Below are 26,505 nucleotides of genomic sequence, written 5' to 3' on the forward strand. Positions count from 1 at the left end.
ACGCACTAAATCAAAACTCTGGACTCAGCAGGGCCTGATAGTGGACGTTCTGCCTAGTAAGCATGATTTTTTAAAGCCTCCTATTTCTGCTGTATTGTTAAGCAGATCTCGCGATACCAGCCTCATCTCTCCTCACTGTATATAGTGGGGTATCCAACATTTCTGTAGATCACATTTTTGGTTTGGCTTCTGCTTTGGCTTTGGTTTGCATCCAGCAGAAAATGTCTCAGTATTCGGGAAAAGTAAGTAAACAAACAACTGTTTGGTCCTCCGTTCAGGCCAAAGAGCCAGAGTTCTCTCTAGGTTGAGATAGTAGGAATTTTCCTAGGTTAGGGTAAGGCAAAGTGAGATCATGTGGTGATACTGTTAGTAATGAATGCGGAGAAATGGAAGCGAAGTTGTTAAGGAGGGGAAAGGAGCAACTAGAATGGGGTGTACTTTGGTAGCTGTGCTTCCTGTTCAGACATTTATATTTACAAAAGAACAAGAGAGAGGTGGTATAAAAGCCACATGCAGTGTTGTAAACTTGAGCTGTGTTACAATTCTCATTAAAACAAATAGTCCAGTGTCAATTTAGTTCTCCTCTGGTTGGACTCAGAATTAAAGAACCACTGTGTCTGCCAGAGACACCCATCTGCTCAGAATAACAATGCATAGTACAAGCAGGCAGTCTGTGTTTGCATGTGCCACAATACAGCATCCTCTCCCTCCTCATTTCAGATCACTTTCTATGAGGGCAAATACTTCACAGGCAGGAAGCTGGAGGTCTGTGGGAACTGTGATAACTTCCAGGACAGAGGTTTCATGAACCGAGTGAACTCTATCTGTGTGCAGAGTGGAGCTTGGATCTGTTTTGGTCACCCAGACTTCCGAGGACAGCAATACGTTCTGGAGCATGGGGAATACCCCGACTTCTACCGTTGGAATGGCCATAATGATCGCATGGGCTCCTGCAGGCCTGTCGGAATGGTTAGTGCCAACTTTCAATTAGTTTCCAAGAGGTTTGTTTTTGTTGCTGAAATATCTGGTTGAGGGGGTCGCATTTGTGCTTTTAGCTTCCATGTTAGCTGGAGTCTAAATAAATATCTGAGAAAACGAGCTTTATAGAAATAATACACAATTAGGAGGTAAAAAGCATTCTGGGGAAAGTAGACCCTCTATGAACAGTCTTCATAGGCCACAAAATAGCATAACAATTTCCCATGCTTTCAGGACAAGGGCAGAAACTGTATTCTGTCTTCCAAGTCAGCAGTTTTAATAGGGTACGATTTTGCTGTGGTTTTTATATGTGAGGGCAATGCCCCTACAGCATCACATGCATTTATTTGTAATGTTAAATATTATGAAATATTTACATGCAAATGAATTGCAAAGTTCTGTGCACAAGGCAGGGCTCTACTCTCATATTCTGCTCTCTCTGTGTGTGCAGAACTCCTGATGATACCCACTAGCAATCTATGTGTATACAGGGAGGAGAGGCCATTGGAATCACAATTTGCTGTGCAAACCAGAGAGGAGGATGTTGCTGTGGGACAGCTCTCAGGCTCCTGGCAAAGTCACCCACCTTATCTCTTGTGTTTCAAATTCTGAGCACCCCTGAATTAATACCAAATATGGCCCAGATCACACAAAGAAACCAAACAAACAGAGCAGAGAGCCTTTACCATGCCGGGGAAGAAGTGGGAGGATTTGCAGCTGGAGAAAAAAATTGAACCTGGTTTGAGCTTTCCATTTGATCCCAACATCACCTGCTACTGATGGGAGAATGATTAAAGAAAATTACTCGCAGGTTATGGCCACTTACAGGTTGATACAGCCACCAAGTCCCATTGGGTTGTAGCTTTCTTTGGTGTTGTGTAAAACTTAGCCTAAAAAAATGGGAGGGGGGGGGGTGTAGATATGTGCATCTCCTGTGAAGTTTTAGTCCATGTGCAATACATAAGACCACACATACTTCTCTAGACTCCAGAGCATCCTCTCAAATTTAGGAATCCACTCACTACTCCTATACAGGCAGCTCCTATTGGCTGACCAGTACCCAGCAAACGAAAATGAGGCTATACATCAACAGGTGCCTCTTTGGACTAGGTCCACTGCGGGCCCTGTTCTCCATTAAATAAATCTGGTGTCTCACTAACCCATAAGGATTTGTCAGCCAATGAGCCAAGCTGCTGAAGGGGACCTTTTCTTACATTTTAAACTGCCATGAGAAGATATCAGCGGGAGCTGTACCAAGCCAGTACAGCTGTCTGTCCCATGCTGCTCTGGTTGGCGTACGTGGCTGGAGGATCCTGCACAGAGCTGCTCTTAGGACTCTACCGAGGAGGTATTGATTGGGGCCAGGAGGAAATTGCTACGCCACATGGGAAGAATGAAGGCTGTATGGTGTCACCCCCATTCAAGCTTGTGTGTTGCACAAGTCAAAGGTTGGCTGTAGCCCTATGCTTGGTGCTCCATTGGTTGACCCTTGTCACCCCTCCTTAGTATTAATGGTTTTTTTATTCTTGGTTGGCACACCCTGGGGCCTGTTGCTGATTTACTAACTTTGCTGGGTGAGATGCATCACTCCCTTAGCCAGGCTGAGGGGAGGTAAATGTACATCTTTGGGGTAGTGGACTCTCTCTCTCTCTTTTGGCTGATGTTGGAACCAGGCCTTTTCATTCATCAAGGGGAAAGGTTGTCTTTATATTAGCATTTCAACGAGACTCCTAAGGCATGTCCAGTGCAGTGCCCCGATGGCAGAGTTATAAGTCTATTGTGTAGGGGGCAGTTTCCAATGTTTAATACAGAATCCAGAGAGGGGAATATGAGCTTGTCAAAGGTACCACATAGAACCTTGTTTCCAGATCCATGGAGACCCACTGAACATCTGTGGGCCAGTAGCCATGAGTGCTTTTCTTCCCCTCAGGCCTGTGCTCCATTGCTCTTATACAAGTGAGAGTTTTAAAATATTTCAACAATTCAGGCAACAGTTACACAGAAGAATGTTTGGTCAGGAATGGTATCTGAGATTTCACTGCTGGAGAATGCTATGGGATTTTTGGCACTACAATGTAGCTTTTTCATGCATAATGCAATTTATATGAAAAATATATTAGCTATTGTCTGAATTCTGCTTAAAAAAAATCTTTTGACCAGCTCCATCACAAATACCTATGGAGAAGACAGGAAAATTTCCCCAAAGACATTTACCTCAACTCACCCTTGAAGGCTTTCATAGCTAGGACTCTGGGAAGATATTTTCCTTTTCTTTTTAAAGAAAGGCACAACAACTTGTGTAAATAACCACAGATATGATTGGAACTGAAGAAAAGTACAAACTGGGGAAATAATCTAATACCTCTGTGTATTTTGGATTTATTAAATTTTTTTGCACTATGTTCTTACTTCTTATACTTTTGTTCAATTACATTTCCAATATTGTGTGTGTGTGTATGGCATTTTGGGTTTTTTTTTAAATGTATATGTGGAGTGGGAAATGGTTGTGCTTATAGTGTTTGTGTGGTGTGCGTCTTTGTGAACAGTGTTTAAGTACTTGTTTGGTGGGGGAGGGGATTTAGAGGTGAAAGGTGTGGGAGTATGTGTGGTAAGTACGGTGTGGGAGTATGTGTGGTAAGTACAGCGTGAGCAATACGTTTGTGTGTGACCAGTGGTTATGCAGGTGTGTGGATGTAAGTAGAGGTATATTTTGGGGAGGAGTTTGTGTGTGCTTTTTTGTGAGTGAGCTGTTTGTGAGAGACATTTGTATGTTTATGTGGGTATTTGGGTGGGTATTGTGAGCATGTGTTTGTGGGTGGGCAGTGTTATTGTTGGGTTTTTGCCACATTTCCATGATGAGGTATCATTCTTGCTTTCTGGTTATCTTTTACAATCAGGGGAAACAATTTGATGCATTTTCTTTTGAGTTTACTTAAATCTCTTTGTCCCCAGCACGGTGAGCATTACAGAATGGAAATATTTGATGGGAGCCATTTTAGTGGTCACTGCATGGAGTTCACTGAAGATTGCTCTTTCCTGCAAGGGCAGGGCTGGAACAAGAACTGTGTCAATGCCATCAAAGTGTATGGAGATGGAGCGTAAGTAAGCAAAGGACATAAAAGGAATGCAACTGCTATGTAATTCTATCTTGAAACACAATGAAGCTCGCTCCCCACACAAGCCCAATCCACTCTGTCACAGGGTAGCTGGTCTCTGTGGATAGACTGAGCCCAGCTCCTCGGACTGGAGCAAGTGAGCCTAATCCAGCTAATTAAAGAGGGCTGGGCTACACCTCGGTTCATAAAGGGGGAGGGTGGCAGGCTGAGCCCGAGCAGCAAAGGCCACACTGGAGTGGCACCAACTCCTGTGGCGAGTTGTGGAGCAAGAGGGGAGTTCAGGGAAGCAATCCTGCGGCTGCCGCTCCAAGGAGGAAGCAGAGCTGGCTGAGGCTGGAAAGCTGCCAGGAGCTGGACTGTCAGAGACCCGTAGGTAGTGCTTAATCTGTGCCAGGGCTGAGTACCTCTAGGCTTGGCACTTCATAGCCCCAGCACCTCTGGGCTTACTGCATCAGTAATGACTGTAAAAAAAAATTGCTTGAGCCCCGGCACCTCTTTCCTTACAAATTAAGCACTGCCCGTAGGAGGGGTGGCCCTGAAGCCTGGGGGCCAGGTACTGACTTAAGAGTGCACTCTGGTTGTTTGTTTAACCTTTGTTACAAAAGAATAAACCTCCTTGACTGGGACTGGGGGTGGCAGTGAATGTTTGGAGCTGGGGTGCAGTGGTGACTATTCCACTAAAATTGTTGAAAAGACTCCCATTGGCTTCAGTGGGAGTCAGCCCTAAGAGAGGGTTTGCACCGGAGGAGGAAGTTTGGTCATCTTGATCTATACATTTATTTGTGGGGAGGGGATTAAATGTAAGTTGAGTAATCTTAACATCTACAAGAGGTTGCTCCAAATGCTTCAGACAAAAAGTGACGGTTCTTCCTGGTAGGGTTTAGGAGTCATTGAAGTCTTTACCTTGAAAATAATTTTTCTCTACAGACAATGGCAACCACCAGTTAAAATGTAGTGGATTGGGTGCAGTAAATGGCTATCTGGCTTGCTATTTCATGAGTTTGCTAGAGAGCTGACAGTATTGAATAAGTGCACAGACTGGGAGGATTAGCCACTTTGGGGGTTTGCTACTGGGACATGGAGCCTTTTGACCCACGAGGTTGCTGGTTTGAATCCAGCCCAGGTTAGCAGTGAGTGTTTACATGTGCTGGTTGTTTGGTGGCATATGTGAAATGAGCTGGTGGCCTCAGTCCAGTTCCTAGTAGTCAGGTGTCTGAATCACAAAGCCAACACCATAGCTACCACTAACCTTTTGTAGTTTTTTTTCTCTCCTGCTGGTAACAGCTCACCTTACCTGATCACTCTCGTTACAGTCTGTAAGGTAACACCCATTGTTTCATATTCTCTGTGTATATAAAATCTCCCCACTATATTTTCCACGGTACGCATCCGAAGAAGTGAACTGTAGCTCACAAAAGCTTATGCTCAAATAAATTTGTTACTCTCTAAGGTGCCACAAGTACTCCTTTTCCTTTTCTGGATACATACTAACACGGCTGCTACTCTGAAACCTGTCTAATTCCAGGCTGTCATGGGGAGGAGCTTCCTTATGAAGATGGTTCCTGCTTTCCCACTCTCCATTAGAAGTCCTGTGGGATTCCCCAGCGTGGCTTCATGGTACTTAGAGATGAGCCAAGGCTACAGCATTTGAATTTGAATGTAAATGTTGATGTCTCACACCTTGAAGAGGGGCGTGTGTGTGTGATTTTCAGAGGCACTGAGCTGCCACAACGCCCACAGACTTCAATAGCACTTTGAAAAATCAGTACTCAGTTCATTGCCCGATGAACGTAGGCTTCTAGCTTCTGTCACTCATATTTGACAATTTTGGTCATAATCTCTCTGAATTTCATTCTCCCTGTGTTTAAAATGAGGATAATAATATTTCCCTGTATCACAGTACTCTTCTGAGGCTACATTCACTGTTGCCTTGTGATCCTTCATTGTAGCAGTGCAAACTATGATCAGCCCAGTTTCTGTCTCCCCTACATTTTCAGACATCCTTGAAACCTTTTGCAAAGTGAGGGTTGTGCGGAGTTTGCCCTTTGTCACTGTTTCAGGGGAATTAACGTTTTCAGGGGGAAAAAACTTATCTCCTTTTATCAGGAACACATTTGTTGTTTTTTGTTATGTCATCAGTTATTTTTCTGTTTTCATTGTACCACATTTCCTTTTACCAACAAACACATTTCGTTGGAAGTGTGTGTGTGTTGGGGGTGTGTGTGTGGAGGGGAAGCAGAAAGCCGCAGAATTCTCTCAGAGCCAGGAAGTGTTTGGCTTGTGCAAGGCACAGCTGGGTCTGTGGTTACACATGATGCTTCCATGCTAAGAGAGCATCTTCACTGAGGGTGATGGGTGAAAAGAAGGGGAAGATCTTACTGAAAGAAGTTGGAGCAAAGGAGCCCTATGACCATCATGTGATTTGGTGGTCTGTGTTGGAGGGGATTGGCCTGGATTATTGCACAACCCACACCTACAAATTGTTTTGATGCTGGGCATCAGAGGCGGATTAAGATTTATTGGAGCCCTGGGCAAAAAGAACATTTGGGCTCTTGCTCTGCCCCCTATTCCTTCCCTTCCTCCCAAGGCCCCACCCCCTGGCCTGGCTGGAAGCTGGGCTGTGGTAAGAGCTGCCCAGGGAGCCTGGGCCCCTGTGGGGAGCCCTGTACCCTCCACCTGCCCTGGGCAGCACATCTTGGGGGGACAGGGACATGTGCTAGGAGCTGCTCTCGGGCACCCCAGCCCCCCCATCCAAAGCAGGTGCAGGGCTCCTCACAGTTGTCTGGGCTCCCTGGATGGCTCTGATCAGAGCCTAGGGCAGTGGTCTCCAAGGTGTGGGACACAACCCCTGGCGGGGCACAAAGGAACATTCGGGGGGGTGCAGTGGGGCCCAGCCCTGCACCCAGTCCCAGCTGCGGCTCTGCTCTTGGCTGCGGCTCCGCTTCCAGCCGCAGTTTTGGCCCCGCTCTCAACTGCGGCCCTGCTCCTGGCCCCCAAATCCGCTCTGCTCCTGGCCCCTGCTCCTGGGGGGTGCAGACAGGGTTGGGGGAGGGGCGTGATTGAAATAGTTTGGGAACCCTTGGCCCCAGACCTCCTGATATTTTTGGCAAAACTGGGCATTTTTCTTGCTTGTTCTTGCCAACTGATCACCAAAATGACAAATGCCAGTTTTGCCAAAAAGGGGCTTGTTGGGGGGAGCAGCAGGGCTCAGACCAGCCCTACACAGAGGACTTGGGTGAGGGGCTCAGGCCAGCTCTGTGGGGAGGTGGGGAAAGGAGTTTGGGCCCATTGCTGTAGGTCGTGTCTTCACGGAAACACTACAGCAGCGCAGCTGCCTTTGGAGCATAGGCAAGCCCTAAGGAGCTGCACTCACATCCATTCTCTGTTGCCCATCTAGCCAGTTAGGGGTCGATCACGCACATAACCAGCAATCTGTTGCTGTTGACTGAAGAGAACAACCTTCGGTCATGGTTCAGATTGCCAGTTACACGTGTGATCCAATACACAACTTCCACCCTCTTGCCCCAGGATCCCAGAGACGATATTCTTGCTAAACTGTCCCTTTCACTGGATAAGAAAGGCGTTTCAAACACAGTGTGGGGAAGGCTGCATTAGCCTGTGTCTCATCAATTTAGGTTGCCTCAGGCATGCCACATGCCAGTGCATGACACAATCTGACATGGCATGCTGCTGAATCACCCCCTTGGCCAGCACTGCGGTGATCTGTTCTCCTGAGACTCCGAACCTGGAGAGAGAGCCCCTGCGAATGCTCACTGGGGATAATACACATGCTCACTCACTGACTCAGGGAAAGAGAGCTTCAGGGTGCAGGTTTTCCATTAAAACCCTCTTTAAAGAGGGTTGCTTGGCCCTTAAGCTCTCCTCCAGCTGTGCCGTAGTATTAAGGGTTAGAAGCAAGGAATAGGCTCTTAGAATATTGGAAATTGTGGAGATGAAGGAAGAAGGGGGCACACATCAGGGCCCTAATTGTGCCCTGGGTGATCACTACTTCCCACCATCCAACACAGATGTAATGAGGTTGAGTAGTGTCCGTATAAGAGAAAATAAAACTACTAATTATTCCTCGAAAAAGATTTTTAATGACTTCCGGCTATAAAAGCAACACAGACAAAATAAGAAAAGAAAGATTAAAGACCAGCACTGAATAAGGATTAATATAAATGGCAAGTTGTACTGAAGACAAGCACAAGTACATGTAATGTTATTCATCAACTACCTACTACTATTCTTAACGCTATAGTATCGATACAAACTTGAGATCAATTCAGCTCAAGCAACCAGACTTCTTTACTCCATAACCTTACCCTGCATTCGTCCAAAAATACATTACCCTTCAGTCGGCTGGTTTCCGCACTGGCCAGGTACAGACAGTCGAGAAGTGCATGTCCCTTCCATTCAGGGGGTGTGGGTCAGGTTTCCTGATCAAAGAGAGGTCCCCTTATGATCAAACACACACATCTTAGTCCTGTGCCTTCATACTTTTTATCTTATTTGTTGACGGGTTTTAAAACAGACCAAGCTATTAGGGTGGGCCAAATTTTTAGTGTGGTTACTTTGATATTATAAACTATGTGTGGGTGCATAGTTTATCTTTATGTAGCCAATTATTTCAAATGTGGTTGCTTTAATATTATAAGCTATGCTTGGGTGCATAGTTTATCTTCATACATTTGACCCGGCCTAAAGTGTTATCTGGTTGCAGCGCATCCTGACCTCAAGTTTCAGTTTAACTTTGCAGAGCTTGCTTTTTGAAGCTTCCAGAAGTTTGAGGCTAACATTGACAATACCTTTGTTCATTTTTAGTTTAACAATAGAATCATAGAATATCAGGGTTGGAAGGGACCTCAGGAGGTCATCTAGTCCAACCCCCTGCTCAAAGCAGGCACAATCCCCAATTTTTGCCCCAGATCCCTAAATGGCCCCCTCAAAGATTGAACTCACAACCCTGGGTTTAGCAGGCCAATGCTCAATATCCCTCCCCCCAATACTTTTGTTCATATTGATCACAGAAATAAATGATTTAATTATTTTTTAAATTCTATATTAATTTACCTTTCCATGTAGCTGAGAGTGGGATTCTTTTAGGATTGTCCCATTCCACCCCTTATCTCAGCCTCAAAGGCCCCATGTCAAGACAAGCCATCCCTCCAGATGAGGCAGGTTCTAGACACAGCTCCTGTCCTTGTGTCAGGGTCTATCCTTCCATCTGCAAAGGGCTCTGGACACTGCTGTGGGCCACGATGCTGGGCCAGCCTGTCCTTCCAGGCGAGGAGGGTTCTGTGCCAACTCTCCAGATCTTGCCAGCATAACTTCAGAATCATCCCAAGGGTGAAAGATATGGAGAACAACATGAGGGATGACGTCCACTATCTTGCATGAACACGCTGTTTCCAGAGCATTTCACAGCCCCTTCCGGTCAATGAGTTAAGATGAGAAACATGGTGGATTTTACTGTGTGTGCAACAGCAGACTCTTCCTCTCCACTACCCTTCTGCATACATCTGGCAGCCCCCAAACTCAATCCCATCCTGCACTACTGTGTGAACAGGGTGGGCTTTTGTAATAAAGCATCCTATTTTATATATAACAATTTTTTATCCCTAGATCTCAAAGCTCTTTACAATGCAGAGTAAGTCACATTATCCCCATTTTACAGATGGTGAAAATGAGGCACAAATGTGAAGTGGCCCCACAGCAGGTCAAAGGCAGAGCCAGGAAGAGAATGCAGGTCTCCTGAACTCCTAGTCCAGTGCCCTATCCACTAGGCAAAGCTGTCTCCCATAATAGGCTTTCAGGGAGATGCAAGGTTCTTTGCTCCCCAGGGATCTTTTGATGATGTATCCTACTTGTGGCTTTTGGAAGGTAATTATGTTCCTTTGCTAATTTTCCATGGACAATATCAATTGGGCACAGAAATCTTCGCTTCCTGTCCTAAGTTCTTATCTGGAGGTGCTGTTGAACAGCTGCCAAATTCTGTCACAGAGGTTGCTGCACTTAAATGGTTAGTGTCCAGAGTGATTCCTATCTTATGTGTAAATGAGTACACTGCATGTAATTTGAATGAAAAGTCTGTCCATCTAATGGTATAGCTTAGTGTAAGTGAGCATAGCATCTACCTTATGTAGCGTTGGTCCATTACTGGGGCTTCTAGGTACAACTTCAATGTAAATAATAATAATAATACGATTGTAAGGCATTATTGAAAATGAAATCTGCTGCTGAGATTTTGATTTCATAGCAATTTCTAAGATAGTGCCATCTAGCTGAAAATGTGACAGTTTTTGGGTGAAATATGGCCATTAGAGGTGACTACTTTTTGGAGCCTGGTAACCTGGTATTTTGCTTTCAATAGATGTTTTCTGTTCCACATACAGTGTCGTGCATCGTTTCTCTTCCAGTACCACAAATAGCATAATCTGACGTGACACATGTCTTGTTCCTTTTAAGGTTCAGTGATTGCAAGAGATTGTTTGTTTGGCAAGAATAGCATTGAAGAGCTGGAGGTTTTTGTTTTTAAAAAAAATTGGTGATAATGCACAAAAGTAATTTGTGAAAATTGAGATCACAGCCTTGCGATTAATAATTGACGATAATTTTGAAGATTTTGTTTAGATTCACATGTACATCAGAGCCTCCACTAAATTCCAACGGTGACTGAGCCGGAGTATTTGAATTGACCAAAATATTGTGACATTTCCTGTACTCAGACTAGAAAGCATTTCAGATAAAACAGCAAAGTCAAACAGTGGGGCCCAATCAATGCTTTTTCTATATATATATATAATGGGTATATAATGGGAGATCGCTGTGTGCTGCATTGATCAAATCGATTTGCATTTAGAATAAAAGTTTATTCGAACATTGCTCAAAACATGTGGTTCAGAAGCTGTATTTTGATTAAAATGATCAGCCTGCAGCACTCTCTCTTAACCGAGCCACGAGGTTGGTTTAAGACCTTCCAACATGTCAAATTCAAATTGGGGGGAAAAAAAACCAGCCAAGAAATGAACCTTGTGGAATTCCATGGAAGAGGGGCCTTTGAGAAGGTCACTTCTCACCAGTCACAGAGAGAGAGAGAGAGAGATTGATTAGATCTAGGCATGGGGAACCAAGTTTACTTTTCTAGATAAAGGGGGGTTCAGGAAGATGGAGTGTACTTGGACTGTTTGGGGTGGGGATGGTCTCGTCCTGTGTGTGTACAGCGCTCAGCATGATGGGGCTCAGATCTCAGTTGGGACCTCTAGATGCTCCTTAACTTCCAGGGTGAAATCTGACAAAGGGATTCAGCAAGGGACCAAAGATGGTTTTTACTACTGTGCTGCATAAATGCTTTCCTGAGTAATCCATTCATTCTCTGTTTTAGATGGGTGCTGTATGAGGAACCCAATTATCGTGGCCGTATGTACGTTGTGGAGAGAGGAGAGTACAACAGCTTTAACATGTGGCAAGCTCACAGTGCAAATATCCAGTCCCTCAGAAGAGTCGTCAACTACTTTTAACTGAGTTATTCTTGTACAAACAATGTCCCGGTGCAAACTGGAGTTCAATCTTCCCCTCTGCTCCCTCAAAGTGTGCAATAAATTCTTAAGAGCTGCTGTTGGCTGCAGGTATTTTTCCCCCATTACATGAGAGACGATGCTTTGCTTGGTTAGATGGCCTGACAGTACTTTGATTCATAAAGCAGAGCACATGGGCTTGCTTTGCTGCTGTCCAGACGAGGTACCAGTACTGGCAATGCTAAACCAGCACATTATTCACATGCAGTCTGTTGCACCTGGTCCAAAGCCCACTGAAGTAATTGGACATTTTTTCACGGACTTCAGTGGGCTTTGGATCAGGCCCATTATTATTATTATTTTATTTTAAAAGCCACCATCCCACAAGTATAACATCTCGGAACATTGTTCTGTTTAATTCCAGAAGGGAGACTTGTGAACTCCTGCGGCCACAATCCGCTGGGATTTTCTGTGTGTGCCTTTGAAAAGCAATATAAGAATATAGATGTTTTTCTCACATAGCCCACGTAGCACCTTTCCTTTTCTTCTTCTTAAATGGATACATTTAGCCCTTTGTATTTCTTGGGTGTTCTCAATTGGTCCTTTCCTAACTCTGCATCCCAGATTCTATTGATCTCTGGTGCAGCTTCACATGGGCTGCCAGGGGGATATAGACAGGGTGGAGCTGAAGGGCCAAAAGCTCGGTCTTTTAAATTATTTACAAAATACATAATGAGATTGCTTTTGTGTGGTCAGCGACACATCGCCCTGAAAGGTCAGATGGCTCTTTTCCCATAGGAGCATAAACTGCATATGATATTAGCTACACTGTTTCTGGCCAGTTTTTAAAGGGATAATTTTATTCTCCTTTTCACTCCCTCTGGTATATATTGGTTTATTATATTCGCTGTTCAGGCTCATTTGTCTGATGGTTACTGACAGGAACTGGCAGAATTCCTATAATGCTGAGCCGTTGCTTCTTCACTGCAAGTCTGTGCGTTAGTCCACTGGAGAGTCTGCTGACCTAAGCACTTTAGCTGTCTCTTCAAAGGGACACTGGAAAGGATGGCAGGCCCTGAGTGCATCTGAATGTGATGCAAGAGTGCACTTACAAAGGGCTGCTCCGCTCAGCAGTGCGTCTTGTTCTGCCCTTGTGGAGTGGCATGCAGTGGAGTGAAATATACAAGAATTCTGTGATTTTAAGAGCGCAGAGAAAAGCAGAACTCTCTATTAATTGCACATTTATAATGGAGCACATGGATACACTTTGGAAGAATGGCAATCTGCATTGGAACTGCACATAGGCCTGTGTCCAGATCTGGGCACTGGTTCGATAATTACATGCCCACAGACATGTTGCTGAGGAGTGGTGTTTTTTTTCTTAAATAAATCTGGTTACATCCACTGGGTTTTGTTTTTGAAAAAGAATCAGCCGGACCTTGGAATGCCAAGAATGAGCTTTTTAAGGTGTCAGAGGAACAGCCGTGTTAGTCTGTATTTGCAAAAAGAAAAGGAGTACTTGTGGCACCTTAGAGACTAACCAATTTATTTGAGCATGAGCTTTCGTGAGCTACAGCTCACTTCATCAGATGTATACCGTGGAAACTGCAGCAGACTTTATATACACACAGAAAATATGAAACAATATCTCCTCCCACCCCACTGTCCTGCTGGTAATAGCTTATCTAAAGTGATCAACAGGTGGGCCATTTCCAGCACAAATCCAGGTTTTCTCACCCTCCACCCCCCCACACAAATTCACTCTCCTGCTGGTACTAGCCCATCCAAAGTGACAACTCTTTACATAATCAAGTCGGGCTATTTCCTGCATAGATCCAGGTTTTCTCACATCCCCCCCACCCCCATACACACACAAACTCACTCTCCTGCTGGTAATAGCTCATCTAAACTGACCACTCTCCAAGTTTAAATCCAAGTTAAACCAGAACATCTGGGGGGGGGGGGTAGGAAAAAACAAGAGGAAACAGGCTACCTTGCATAATGACTTAGCCACTCCCAGTCTCTATTTAAGCCTAAATTAATAGTATCCAATTTGCAAATGAATTCCAATTCAGCAGTTTCTCGCTGGAGTCTGGATTTGAAGTTTTTTTGTTTTAAGATAGTGACCTTCATGTCTGTGATTGCATGACCAGAGAGATTGAAGTGTTCTCCGACTGGTTTATGAATGTTATAATTCTTGACATCTGATTTGTGTCCATTTATTCTTTTACGTAGAGACTGTCCAGTTTGACCAATGTACATGGCAGAGGGGCATTGCTGGCACATGATGGCATATATCTCATTGGTGGATGTGCAGGTGAACGAGCCTCTGATAGTGTGGCTGATGTTATTAGGCCCTGTGATGGTGTCCCCTGAATAGATATGTGGGCACAATTGGCAACGGGCTTTGTTGCAAGGATAAGTTCCTGGGTTAGTGGTTCTGTTGTGTGGTATGTGGTTGTTGGTGAGTATTTGCTTCAGGTTGCGGGGCTGTCTGTAGGCAAGGACTGGCCTGTCTCCCAAGACTTGTGAGAGTGTTGGGTCATCCTTTAGGATAGGTTGTAGATCCTTAATAATGCGTTGGAGGGGTTTTAGTTGGGGGCTGAAGGTGACCGCTAGTGGCGTTCTGTTATTTTCTTTGTTAGGCCTGTCCTGTAGTAGGTAACTTCTGGGAACTCTTCTGGCTCTATCAATCTGTTTCTTTACTTCTGCAGGTGGGTATTGTAGTTGTAAGAAAGCTTGACAGAGATCTTGTAGGTGTTTGTCTCTGTCTGAGGGGTTGGAGCAAATGCGGTTGTATCGCAGAGCTTGGCTGTAGACGATGGATCGTGTGGTGTGGTCAGGGTGAAAGCTGGAGGCATGTAGGTAGGAATAGCGGTCAGTAGGTTTCCGGTATAGGGTGGTGTTTATGTGGCCATTGTTTATTAGCACTGTAGTGTCCAGGAAGTGGATCTCTTGTGTGGACTGGACCAGGCTGAGGTTGGTGGTGGGATGGAAATTGTTGAAATCATGGTGGAATTCCTCAAGGGCTTCTTGAGGTGGAATTTTAGGAGCTGCTCACTGTGTCAGTGTTCCCGTTAATTGCCTTTATTTTTGTGGCTTACTTTCCAAACATATATATTTTAAATGTACTTTGTAACTTTTTTGTCCACCCTTTCAATTCAACATTATTTGCTTAGTATTGCCCTGTACAAACAACAAAATTAGGGCATTTTATTGGAATGATGCTGTAATAAATGGGCCTGTAGTTGTATGAATATGTATGTATGACATATTATGAAGCTATCAGTTGTGATGCCATAGTTAAGATTGCACTGAGATTTCCAGTTAAAGCAGAACTAAAATCCATCTGTTCCACACCTTAATGATTGAATTTGTTGTGTCCAGTTTTGGCATAGTAGGACATAGGATAATTTGGTTTTCTATGAAATTTGTTTACAGAGGTATTTACTAACTTTTGCAGAAGAAGCACTTAATTATGTTTCTTTTTTGAAATATTGCCCTTTTCCCTCAAATTCCTTCAGGGTCTTCTATTTGAATCACCACTGTCCTCTCACACAAAAACACACACACCTACAATGTGTCTCTGATATATGCCACTTTTTGAACTTTAAAACTAGATAAAAAGGACCAGATTCTCAACTGATATAAATCAGTACAGCTCCATTGAATTTGATGGTACTCTCCTGGTTTACACCAGCTGAGGATTTGGCCCATTAATAGTATAATTCAGAATAACACAATTAACATAATAGTTTTCGCCAAGACAAGCTGACACAACTGCTCAGATCCATCAGCTACTTTCATTTTCAGATGTTGGGAGCTTGTTTCTCCAACTTCCCTGCAGCTGTTGTTGTTTGAATTGCAGTAGTGCTAAGAGGCTGCAAATGAGACTGGAAGCCAGCTTCATAAGCCCTGTACAAACCCATGGTAAGAGACGGTCTTTGCTCTGAACAACTTAAAATCTACACAGGACAGGGAGAGAAACAGCAGCACAGAGAGGTGAAGTGGTTTGCGCAAAATCATGCAGCAGGTCAGTGGTCGAGCTGGTAATCAAACCTCAGTTTCCTGATCCCCACTCCATTAGTGCACACTGAACATGGCCCTGCGTCTAATGGACTCTGGATCAGGCCTCTGGTGAGCTGGTAGGATTGGTCAACAAGAGTAGGGAGGTGGGCTCTGGGAGAGAGCAACAAGCACCAAGGCAGCCTTAACACCAACCATAAATAGAATGCCTCAATGTGCAGTCAAGCAGATTTCCTTTCTGTCATTTCAGACAACACCCACCACATTTAGGACAATGATTAACACAAATCACCTGTTCACAGAAAGCTTCCTAAAAATTACAGGCTGTGTATCTCACACCACCATGAGCAGCCCAACATCATACTACACACACACACACTTACTTTATGGAAGCCACACTAACCCTATGTGAATCACTGGAACATATAGGGCTTTGTTTTCAGAGCTGCAGATGACCTTTAGGTTCCATTGACTCCAGCTGGAGCTGTGGGTGCTCGCACTTCTGAATACCAGGCCCCTGGGTAATAAGCATGGTCAGCATTAAAGCTTCCCCTTGGCGTGGAGATATGTGGGCTGTGGGTATTGGAAGGCAGGTAGATAAGATTGAGGAGGAGAAATGAGTGGATTGTACGTGGGGTGAAGAATGACAAGTGTTTGTATCCTTGTTTTTTTAGGATTCGTGTTGATGGGATGTGCAGTCCGGCGACCTTAGCTCTAGGTTAACAAAGATTTTTCTGTATGGGAGTATATATAAAATATGCTCTACTGATTGGAATCAGCATGTCTCAGCTATGCCATAGGCCTTCTATTGCTACAGCTAACGTAGCCTTTCCTTTAGCTCCAGTGGGAGGGGTCTGTGCTTTTAACACTGGAAGATCTGAGTTTAAGTTCCACTCTTGCCAAGAAGATCTTGGTGGTCTTGCTGTGTAGCATGATGACAACCGTGAAGTCCCTGGTGGTTGTGGATTTGTGTGTTTGCCAGCTCAACTGTACATGCAGGACATAATTGAATAACAGGACCAACAAAATGTTCAGAAACTTGCTAAAATGTTACTTATTTTCTAAACCGTGGCATAAAGAATGTAGCTGCTGAGGTGATAGAAAGCTTTGGTTAGCATTTGTTTGGAGTCTTATGCATAACTCATTCTTGGCTTAGCAACTCCTGAATAATGTGGCCCTCCTAACGCATGCTGATTAAAGTCTGCATATCCCCCCCATAACTTCAGGTATTCTACCTCGGCAAAATTCTGCAGCCCTTACTCAGGTCAAACTCCCTTTAAAGTCAGAGCCTGAGAGATGCTTAACACCTGCAACTCTCATTGAAATCACTGGGCTTCATCCTGTGCTCAGGCTGACTTCAATGATCCCTGACTTCAGTGGAAGTTGAGGCTTCTTGACATTTTGCAGGATCAGGCCCAGTGGGAGTTGCCAAGTACTCAGCATCAGTCATGAGTGGGCTTAATGAGTTTTGCCTTAGTAAGGATTCAGGGACTGATCTCACTTACATGAAATAAATCAGGAATAACTCCATTTAAGTCAGTGGAGTTACATCAGTGTAAAACTGATATGAGAGCACAATTGGGCCCTGAGTATATACTGTGTAAGGGATGTGGCCCTAGGTGTACCTATTGACACTCTCAGTGTACTGGGCTAAATCCTTGAAATCAAATGAGCTATGTTGATTTATACCAGCTGAGAAACATAGCCCATTATATATAGCTAGATAATGTGCGTGTCTGCCTATTACAGTGATATAGAGATAGATAACATATGCTGTGAACTTAATAATAGTTTGAATTGTGTTTGTCTCATAGGCAAGCTGGGCAATCCTATCTTGTCTTGGGCTCAGCTCTGTGTTCATATGTTCAGGAATGTCCTCATCTAGTCAAGATATCAAATTATCTTTATAGTAATGCCAGAATAGTCCTTTATTGTAATGGGCATTTCCTGTGTTATTCAGGAGGTCACACTAGATAATTATAATGGTCTGTTCTGGCCCTAAAAATCTATGAATCTTTATGAACTGCAAGGTTTTTTGTTTCAGAAAGGAAAACAGAGAAATGATTCATTTGCTGAGTGGGATGCAGAAATGCACGACTCATGCCTCAGCTTCTGCGTATTTCATTTTCTTTTAATTAAATATGGCTTATTGCTGTTGTTTCATCGGGGCTCTAATCAGCTCCTGAACTCAACGCACTCTATTAAATGTTAATATTCAGTAATATGCATTGTACTCTATTGTGACCACCTCTAATCTGTTCGTAAATCAAAATTTGGTCCTGAAGAAAGATAGACATGATTTCAATTGAGTTGTGATCTGTTTTTAAGCCAGGATTGTCATTTATTTGAATCAAAGTCAATATCAGGGCACAGTATAAGAGGATAAAGAAGCAAAAGTGTTAAAATCAACCCAAACTGCACACTCAGCTGCTCTAGGGGTTTTGTAAAAATCACAAACTATGTGGTGTGTAATACATGGAATTTCACCAAACTGTATGCATGTGTAACTGTTCCACCTGAGCTGGCAGGAGGGCTGGGATCCACCGCTCTAAAAGCATGAGCCTCTATCCCTTGAACTGAAGCACCTAGTCCTGAAGCACACTCAAAACCTCTTACATAGACTATCCACTAGAGGGAGACAGACCTACATTTTCCTAGCATGTATTATATATGGTCACTCACCCTACCCCCAACATATGTATGCAGACATAAACAAACAGTATTCTGTGTTATTTTGTGGTAGCACCCTAGTAACCCCAGGACTAGGACCACACTGAGCTAGACACTGTGTACCCACACACCCACACCCATCAAAAAGACTGGTTAATCAGTTATAGAGTGTAATGGTTAGACAACCTGTTGGAAGCTATCTATAACCTATATTACACATCTGTAGCATTCTTATAACATCTATTAATCATTTAATAACACTTTAATGTACTATTTATGAATTGTAACTTTAATATAAGGTGTGACCATGTACATGCACATATACAATTAAAAGCATTCTCCTTACACAACCGCGTGGATTTTCCTCAGACACTAGTCGCTGTCAGAAGTAAATTCAGCCCCATACGTTCTTGTTGACTTGACACTGTACTATGAAGTTGTTTGTTTTTTTCCTGATCCCTAAATGGAAAACACATCTATGTCAGTATCCTTGGTCCTTTACATATTTTAATGTGTGACTTTTTTTCGTGTGTGTGCGCATGATGACATTGCTCAAGCGATCAAATAATATTTGCTAAACAACATGACTGATCCAAACATGATGTAAAACTAATATATGTCTTTGCCGTGCAGATGAGAGCTCTGTTTCATTCAGCTGTATGCCTGAATGAGTCTTGGTAAGGTGCACTGATAAGGAAGGCAGTGGATAAAGTAAACTGGAAACTAGTCTATACAATTCCTAGAAATCACCAGAAATTCCAAAATGAATAAATGTGAAGTGTTGTTAATTACAAGGAATAAGGCTACATTAAATAAAAACTCCATCTAGAAGACCATGCCAGCCCTAACACTCAGTAATCATAGAATATCAGAGTTGGAAGGGACCTCAGGAGGTCATCTAGTCCAATCCCCTGTTCAAAGTAGGACCAGTCCCCAACTAAATCATCCCAGCCAGGGCTTTGTCAAGCCTGACCTTAAAAACCTCTAAGGAAGGAGATTCCACCACCTCTCTAGGTAACGCATTCCAGTGTTTCACCACCCTCCTAATGAAAAAGATTTTCCTAATATCCAACCTAAACCTCCCCCACTGCAATTTGAGACCATTACTCCTTGTTCTGTCATCTGCTACCACTGAGAACAGTCTAATATTGGGCTTGGCCAGACTGCTGGAATACAGACTGAATCTGTACAGGTTTCAGAGTAGCAGCTGTGTTAGTCTGTATTCGCAAAAAGAAAAGGAGGACTTGTGGCACCTTAGAGACTAACCAATTTATTGGAGCATAAGCTTTCGTGAGCTACAGCTCACTTCATTGGATGCATCAGATGAAGTGAGCTGTAGCTCAGGAAAGCTTATGCTCAAATAAATTGGTTAGTCTCTAAGGTGCCACAAGTCCTCCTGTTCTTTTTGCGAATCTATACAGAATCTGACTGCAGAGCAAGCTGCTGCTAGAATAACTGTGTATGTGGATGCACTCTCTTATGCAGATCTGGGTAATGGGTGTACATGCTGCAATATCCCTGTGGAATGAATGCATGGGAAGCACTAGACAATCTCATTGTTTTTCATTTATACATTCCCCAGTACATTTATTTATCTGGTTGGAGCTAAGATGTGTACTGAAGAACTGTCACTCGGATATTCGAATGCTAGGGTTCTTGCAACATGGCTAATCGTAGTTTCAGGTTAATCTATGCTGTATGCTCACTAAGGGTCTGGGAATGCAGTTGGACTTAAAAAAGGAACTACCCTGACAATGACATTGTACAGTGCTGGAAGGCTGCATTTTGTTTCCCTTATCCCTCGTTGTCAAAGACATCAACCCAATGAAAACCAGTTCAGTCCTGGGTGTGCCGCAAGGGCAGTGGGCAACACTTTCAGTCAATGAGTAGAGGACAGAGTGTCTAGCCTTGTTCAGCAGTGACCTCTTTCGCCAACTGAGGGGGAGCAATGAAGGGTTTCAGAGGGTGGTCTAGTCTCCTTGCCTGTATGGAATTTAGTGGGCACAATGTGAAGCATGACAAATGGCTGGGTGTAAACAGGGTGGAGAAAGAGATCCTGGTATTAGAGAGAGAAGATCAATCAGCATCCTAATTCCCATCCCTAATTAGTTTATTCTATTTCCAGTCATGTTCTCATGAAATGAAAATTGACTTGTATCAAAAGTGATTGGCTGTGAGATTTAGCTCCTTTGTGACAGCAAAATGAGCTCAGACTCTTGTCCTAGAGTGACCCTGATACTGTTGAGATGTTCCAGCATCAAATGTTATCTTCCTGTTTGTAGATTCATTTTTGAAGGCCAGAGGGACCATTAGATCAACTAGTCTGACCTCCTTTATATCACAGGCCATTAAATTCCCCCCAGTTACCCCTGTATTGAGCCCAATAACTTCTGACTAAATGTAAGGGGTTGTCCCCTTACTAACATTCAGTGGGGGTGTTTTGGTTGGCTAGCTCCCAGTGCCAAAAGGGGAGAGGCCAATGCTCTAGGTCAGCCTGATTGACAGGGTGGGCAGGCTAATCAGGGAGTCAGGAGGCCAGAGGGGTCCCATCCTCTGTGTGAGCTGGAATTGTCTGGGTCAGACAGAGTGGGGCCGAGCTAAGGAGAAAGTAGGGGCCCAAGCTGAGCTGGGGACCAGAGCTGGGCCAGATCCAGAGGGGTCAGAAAAGCAGCCCAGGAAGCAGGTCAGATTTGGGAGCAGAGTCCCAGAAGGAGCCCAGAGGACAGTCCTGGGTTTAAAATGGCTCCAGTAGCTCCATGGAGCCGGGCCCATGCTCAGTAGTACTACTCCGCTTGCACTGCGGCCCGATACCCCGCTGGCTCCCCCTACCCACCACTTGCTCCTCTTGGCCTGCCTGCCTGATGTCTCCTCAGCCCCACTCCCCTGCTCGTCTCTGCCCACTGGCTAGACCCCAGTGCACTTCCGGCTCCGGGCAGCCTCTGCTTCCCACCGCCTGTGGGGCCCCACCTGTCTCCCCGGAGCTGAGCCGCCTGGGGCTGATGCAGAAGCCAGGCCAGTCTCAGCGCCATGCTCCATTGCTCCCCTGGGGGTCCACAAATAAGTTTGGCGCCAGGCCCACAAAAGGTTAATCCAGCCCTGCCAGGGAGAGCAGATCCTGTGCTGGGAGCAGAGTTGCATCCACAGAGCCAGATGTGGTGAGCAACTGGGGCCAGCCAAAGGGGGACCTTGGGCAAAGGGTCCAGTGCAGAAAGACACCCCCAGCCAAGGGTCCTTGCAGGCCAGACTGGGAGGGGGATCTTAACCCGATGGGGGGCTGACCCTGGGAAGAAGGGTCCCACCACCCAAAGCTCGGAGGTGTGTGGCCACCACCATTGCAAGTGTCCAACCCACAGCATTCCTGCAGCACAGCCAGGGTCTGAGAAGAAGGCCTGGGACCTACAAGGAACAGACTGTGAACTGCCCTGACATTCCAGAAAGGATGGGTAGGAAGTAACCCAGGGAAGAAGCAAGAGGTCTGACCAGACCACTTGCTACAAGGGCCCCTGGCCTGGAACCCAGGGTAGAGAAAGGGAATGGGTTCTCCTACAGCCTCTTTAGAAAGATTAGTGTGAATATGCCAAACACAAGAGGGCAGAAGGACTATTGGGCTTGGACCAGGGCCATTGGCCTGGTGTGAGGCCATAGGACTAAATTGTTTGAAAACTCTGGTTTACCCCCAAAAGAGTGAGACCAAAGGTGACCTGGCCAGAGGCCCAAGTCACAGGGCAAAAGGGAACAACCAGCTGACCTGGTCAGCAGGACTACAGAGGAAATCCCCGTAACACTGCACCTACTTACAAGGCAGCGCACCGGGTGGTGAGTCACTTTGCCACAGAGAGACCATTGATTATCTAGACCATCCCGGACAGGTGTTAGACAAACACCTGTCTGGGATGGTCTAGACAACACTTAGTTCTGCCATGAGTGCAGGGGACTGGACTAGAAGACCTCTCAAGGTCCCTGCCAGTCCTATGATTTTCAAGGTTCTAAGATGGCATCAGAAACACTGGATAGACACAAATGGACGTGAGGGCTGGGCTACAAGCAGTTTGTGCTATCCCCTGTACTGTGAACACCCTTCAGTCAGTTTAGGGTAAGTGAGTTTGTAGTTGATATAAACTGAACTGATTTAGGACTGTCCACACGAAGGGGGATTGCACTAATTTAACTCAATTGGTTTAGAGTTAAATTGTTGCCCACACTACGTGTAGACCAGCCCTAAAACCCTATTTAAAATGATACTTGTGTGTCTTTTAAAGGGTCTGTGGTTGAGATACATAGAATTCCAGTTTTGCCTTCCCCAGCATAAATATAACTCAATGAGCCTGATTCTCTGCTGTAAAACAGTTACTACACCAGAATAAAAGCATTTTTCATGCACTTTGATCTAGACTAAATGGCAACACAAGGCGGAGACTTCTGGAGAACCAAGCCCTGTAGTTTTACTGAAAGTAGAGAGTTTAGTTGAGAATAGACACTCATGGCTGGTTTTTACTCCTTGTAGAAGTAAACCCCGCACTACCTGTGGAGACTTGATTCTCCTCTTGTCTACCTTGGTTTAACACCAGGTTAGCTCCACTGACTTCCCTGGAGTTTACGCCTTGATCTAATGGAATTGCTCAAAGTCTATGATGTGGTAACAGAGCAGTGGGACCCTTTTATTACAAACCCCAATGTTAGGCAAGAAAAAGCCCTACACTCAGGTTTATGAACGTGTTGGGAGAATTTGGAGCAGGCTTTGCTCTAACCACCCTGTCAGCAACTGGGAGGGATTCCTGATTCTGACTGACAGACATGCAACCTTCTGTGGTGTCAGCTAAATTTCCCTTTGCATTTTTTGGTTTTGTTGAGTCTGAAACAGAAAGGAAAGCTCGGGAGACACTAACGGAGCCCATCCTCTTCCCCTCTGCCTAAAATAATATAGTTCCCTCACTCTGTGTGAAGTAAGGTCCAGCCTATGGTATGAAATCATGTCCCACGCTGAGCCCAGTTTCACCAGGGAAGCTTGTGACATAGTTCAGGCTTGCAGGGCAGACAGGAGTGAATCCCATTTGTGAATCCTGCTATAGCCTTGAGGAACACAGTGAAGACATGTCTGATCCTGTCTTCACTGCAAAGCCGGAACTGTTAAACTATGTAAACACAAAGGCTGTTCCGTCATGTAGCTGGGAACCAAAACTGCTAAGACTTGAGTGCGCTATCTGGTCAACAGCAGTTTTTTTGCTGGTAATGCAAGAAGGAAGCAATAACACTTGAGTCATCTGAACCTGTAATGATAATAACAATAACAGGCCTCCAAGTGTTGTATTTTGTGTGTATCCTGCTGTGACCATAGTATTAATTTCAGAAAAATAACTCCAATCGCCCTCTTCCTTGTGGGGGATACTCATTATCCACTCAAAAAAAGAACGGGAGTACTTGTGGCACCTTAGAGGCTAACAAGTTTGTTAGAGCTTAAACTTAAGTGAACTACAGCTCACTTCATCGGATGCATACAATGGAAAATATTGTGGGGAGATTTTATATACACAGAGAACATGTTGGTGTTACCATACAGACTGTAACAAGAGTGATCAGAAAAGGTGAGCTATTACCAGCAGGAGAGCAGGGTGGGAGGGGGGAACCCTTTGTAGTGATAATCCTAGCCACTCTCGATGCAGAAGCCCTCGACACCAACATGCCACACAAAGATGGACTACAAGCCGTCAGGAACAGTATCCGTGCTAATGTCACCGCAAACCTGTTGGCTGAACTTTGTGACTTTGTCCTCACCCATAACTATTTCACATTTGGGGACAATGTATACCTTCAAATCAGCGGCACTGCTATGGGTACCCGCATGGCCCCACAGTATGCCAACATTTTTATGGCTGACTTAGAACAACGCTTCCTCAGCTCTCGTGACCAAATGCCCCTATTCTACTTGCACTGTATTGATGACATCTTCATCATCTGGACCCATGAAAGAGAAGCCCTTGAGGAATTCCACCATGATTTCAACAATTTCCATCCCACCATCAACCTCAGCCTGGACCAGTCCACACAAGAGATCCATTTCCTGGACACTATGGTGCTAATAAGCGATGGTCACATAAACCCCACCCTATACTGGAAACCTACTGACCGCTATACTTACCTACATGCCTCCAGCTTTCATCCAGACCACACCACATGATCCACTGTCTACAGCCAAAGTCTACGATACAACCACATTTGCTCCAACCCGTCAGACAAAGACAAACATCTATAAGCTCTCTATCAAACATTCTTACAACTACAATACCCACCTGCTGAAGTGAAGAAACAGATTGACAGAGCCAGAAGAGTACCCAGAAGTTACCTACTACAGAAAGTAGTAGGCCCAACAAAGAAAATAACAGAATGCCACTAGCCATCACCTTCAGCCCCCAACTAAAACCTCTCCAACGCATCATCAAGGATCTACAATCTATCCTGAAGGACGACCCATCACTCTCACAGATCTTGGGAGACAGGCCAGTCCTTGCTTACAGACAGCCCCCCAACCTGAGGTAAATACTCACCAGCAACCACACACCACACAACAGAAACACTAACCCGGGAACCTATCCTTGCAACAAAGTCCATTGCCAACTGTGTCCACATATCTATTCAGGGGACACCATCATAGGGCCTAATCACATCAGCCACACTATCAGAGGCTCGTTCACCTGCGCATCTACCAATGTGATATATGCCATCATGTGCCAGCAATGCCCCTCTGCCATGTACATTGGCCAAACTGGACAGTCTCTACATAAAAGAATAAATGGACACAAATCAGACGTCAAGAATTATAACATTCAAAAACCAGTTGGAGAACACTTCAATCTCTTTGGTCACTCGATTACAGATCTAAAAGTGGCAATCCTTCTACAAAAAAACTTCAAAAACAGACTCCAACGAGAGACTGCTGAATTGGAATTAATTTGCAAACTGGATACAATTAACTTAGGCTTGAATAAAGACTGGGAATGGATGTGTCATTACACAAAGTAAAACTATTTAATGCTCAAATAAATTGGTTAGTCTCTAAGGTGCCACAAGTACTCCTTTTCTTTTTGCGAATACAGACTAACATGGCTGCTAATCTGAAACCTATTTCCCCTTGTTTATTTCCCTTCCTACTGTTTTTGTAAACTGCTGGAAATGGCCTACCTTGATTATCACTACAAAATGTCCCCCCCCCACCCCACCCCGCTCTCCTGCTGGTAATAGCTCACTTTTCCTGATCACTCTTGTTACAGTGTGTATGGTAACACCCATTGTTTTATGTTCTCTGAGTATATAAAATCTCCCCACTATATTTTCCACTGTATGCATCCGATGAAGTGAGCTGTAGCTCTTGAAAGCTTATGCTCTAATAAATTTGTTAGTCTCTAAGTTGCCTCAAGTACTCCTCTTCTTTTTACGGATACAGACTAACACGGCTGCTACTCTGAAACTTGTCATTATCCACTCACATACACACAAAGGGCAAACACAGCTTTGATTTTTGGAGCTCATAACCCCATTTTGCTTGTGAATATAGGAATTAATAATCTATGCTTCAAAGTTTGCTGCCCTAAATGCATTAATGAATATGGCACTGGCTTTGTCGAAGGTTGTTTTCCAACAGGCAACTCCCCAGACAATCCGCGATCCCCATTACACTGGAAACGTCGAACTTCTCGACGCTGAGAAAGCTTTTGCACCCAGTGACCCTTCTTTTTAGCTGCATTCAGGCAATATGGGTTTGGAGACAAAAAATCCTGATAGGAATTGAAAAGTCTCTGTAACAAACCTCCCAACCCCCAGGCCGGGGATTTGTCTGATATTGTTAAACAGTTTTTTGGCTGGAATGAGGTACCAGACAGAGCTCCCCTTTGTTCCAGTTCTTGTTTTATTTATTTTTTCAAATGTAGTGTTGAACCTTTAGCATAGGCAGTCTGTCAAAATGAGGGGCGATTAGGGAAGGGGTTCGGGGAGTTAGGTTACAAAATAGTCCAAGGTTCTGCTTATTCCTTTCACAAGCTGATCATACTTCTTCTATTATTCCCAGATCTAATCAACAGATAATGAGTGGGGCCTTCATTTGGACAGAATAAAAGGTATTACAGCAAATCAGCAATTTCCCCTTGGGTCAAAATCCTCCCTTTAAGGGAAGATGCACACAGCTTTAGTCTAACATGGGATTGATG

At 44.4% G+C, this 26,505-nt stretch overlaps 1 protein-coding gene across 1 annotated transcript; it reads left to right on the forward strand.

The window, feature by feature from the left end:
- The first annotated feature begins 221 nt into the window (after positions 1-221).
- Positions 222-11,795, forward strand: CRYGN (crystallin gamma N). The gene is made up of 4 exons (XM_048842190.2): positions 222-242; positions 721-969; positions 3,931-4,076; positions 11,479-11,795. Exons 1-4 carry the CDS (start codon positions 222-224, stop codon positions 11,612-11,614), a joined length of 552 nt encoding a protein of 183 aa, XP_048698147.2. The 3' UTR covers positions 11,615-11,795.
- The last annotated feature ends 14,710 nt before the right edge of the window (positions 11,796-26,505 follow it).

This window comes from Caretta caretta, chromosome 2 (genome assembly GCF_965140235.1).
Source record: "Caretta caretta isolate rCarCar2 chromosome 2, rCarCar1.hap1, whole genome shotgun sequence".
NCBI lineage: Eukaryota > Metazoa > Chordata > Testudines > Cheloniidae > Caretta > Caretta caretta.

Excerpts from the sequence above, each read along its gene's own strand:
- CRYGN (XM_048842190.2), top strand. The coding sequence starts at position 222 with ATGTCTCAGTATTCGGGAAAA. Across the intron at positions 970-3,930 it reads CCTGCAGGCCTGTCGGAATG|CACGGTGAGCATTACAGAAT; the intron begins GTTAGTGCCAAC and ends CTTTGTCCCCAG. Across the intron at positions 4,077-11,478 it reads AAAGTGTATGGAGATGGAGC|ATGGGTGCTGTATGAGGAAC; the intron begins GTAAGTAAGCAA and ends TCTCTGTTTTAG.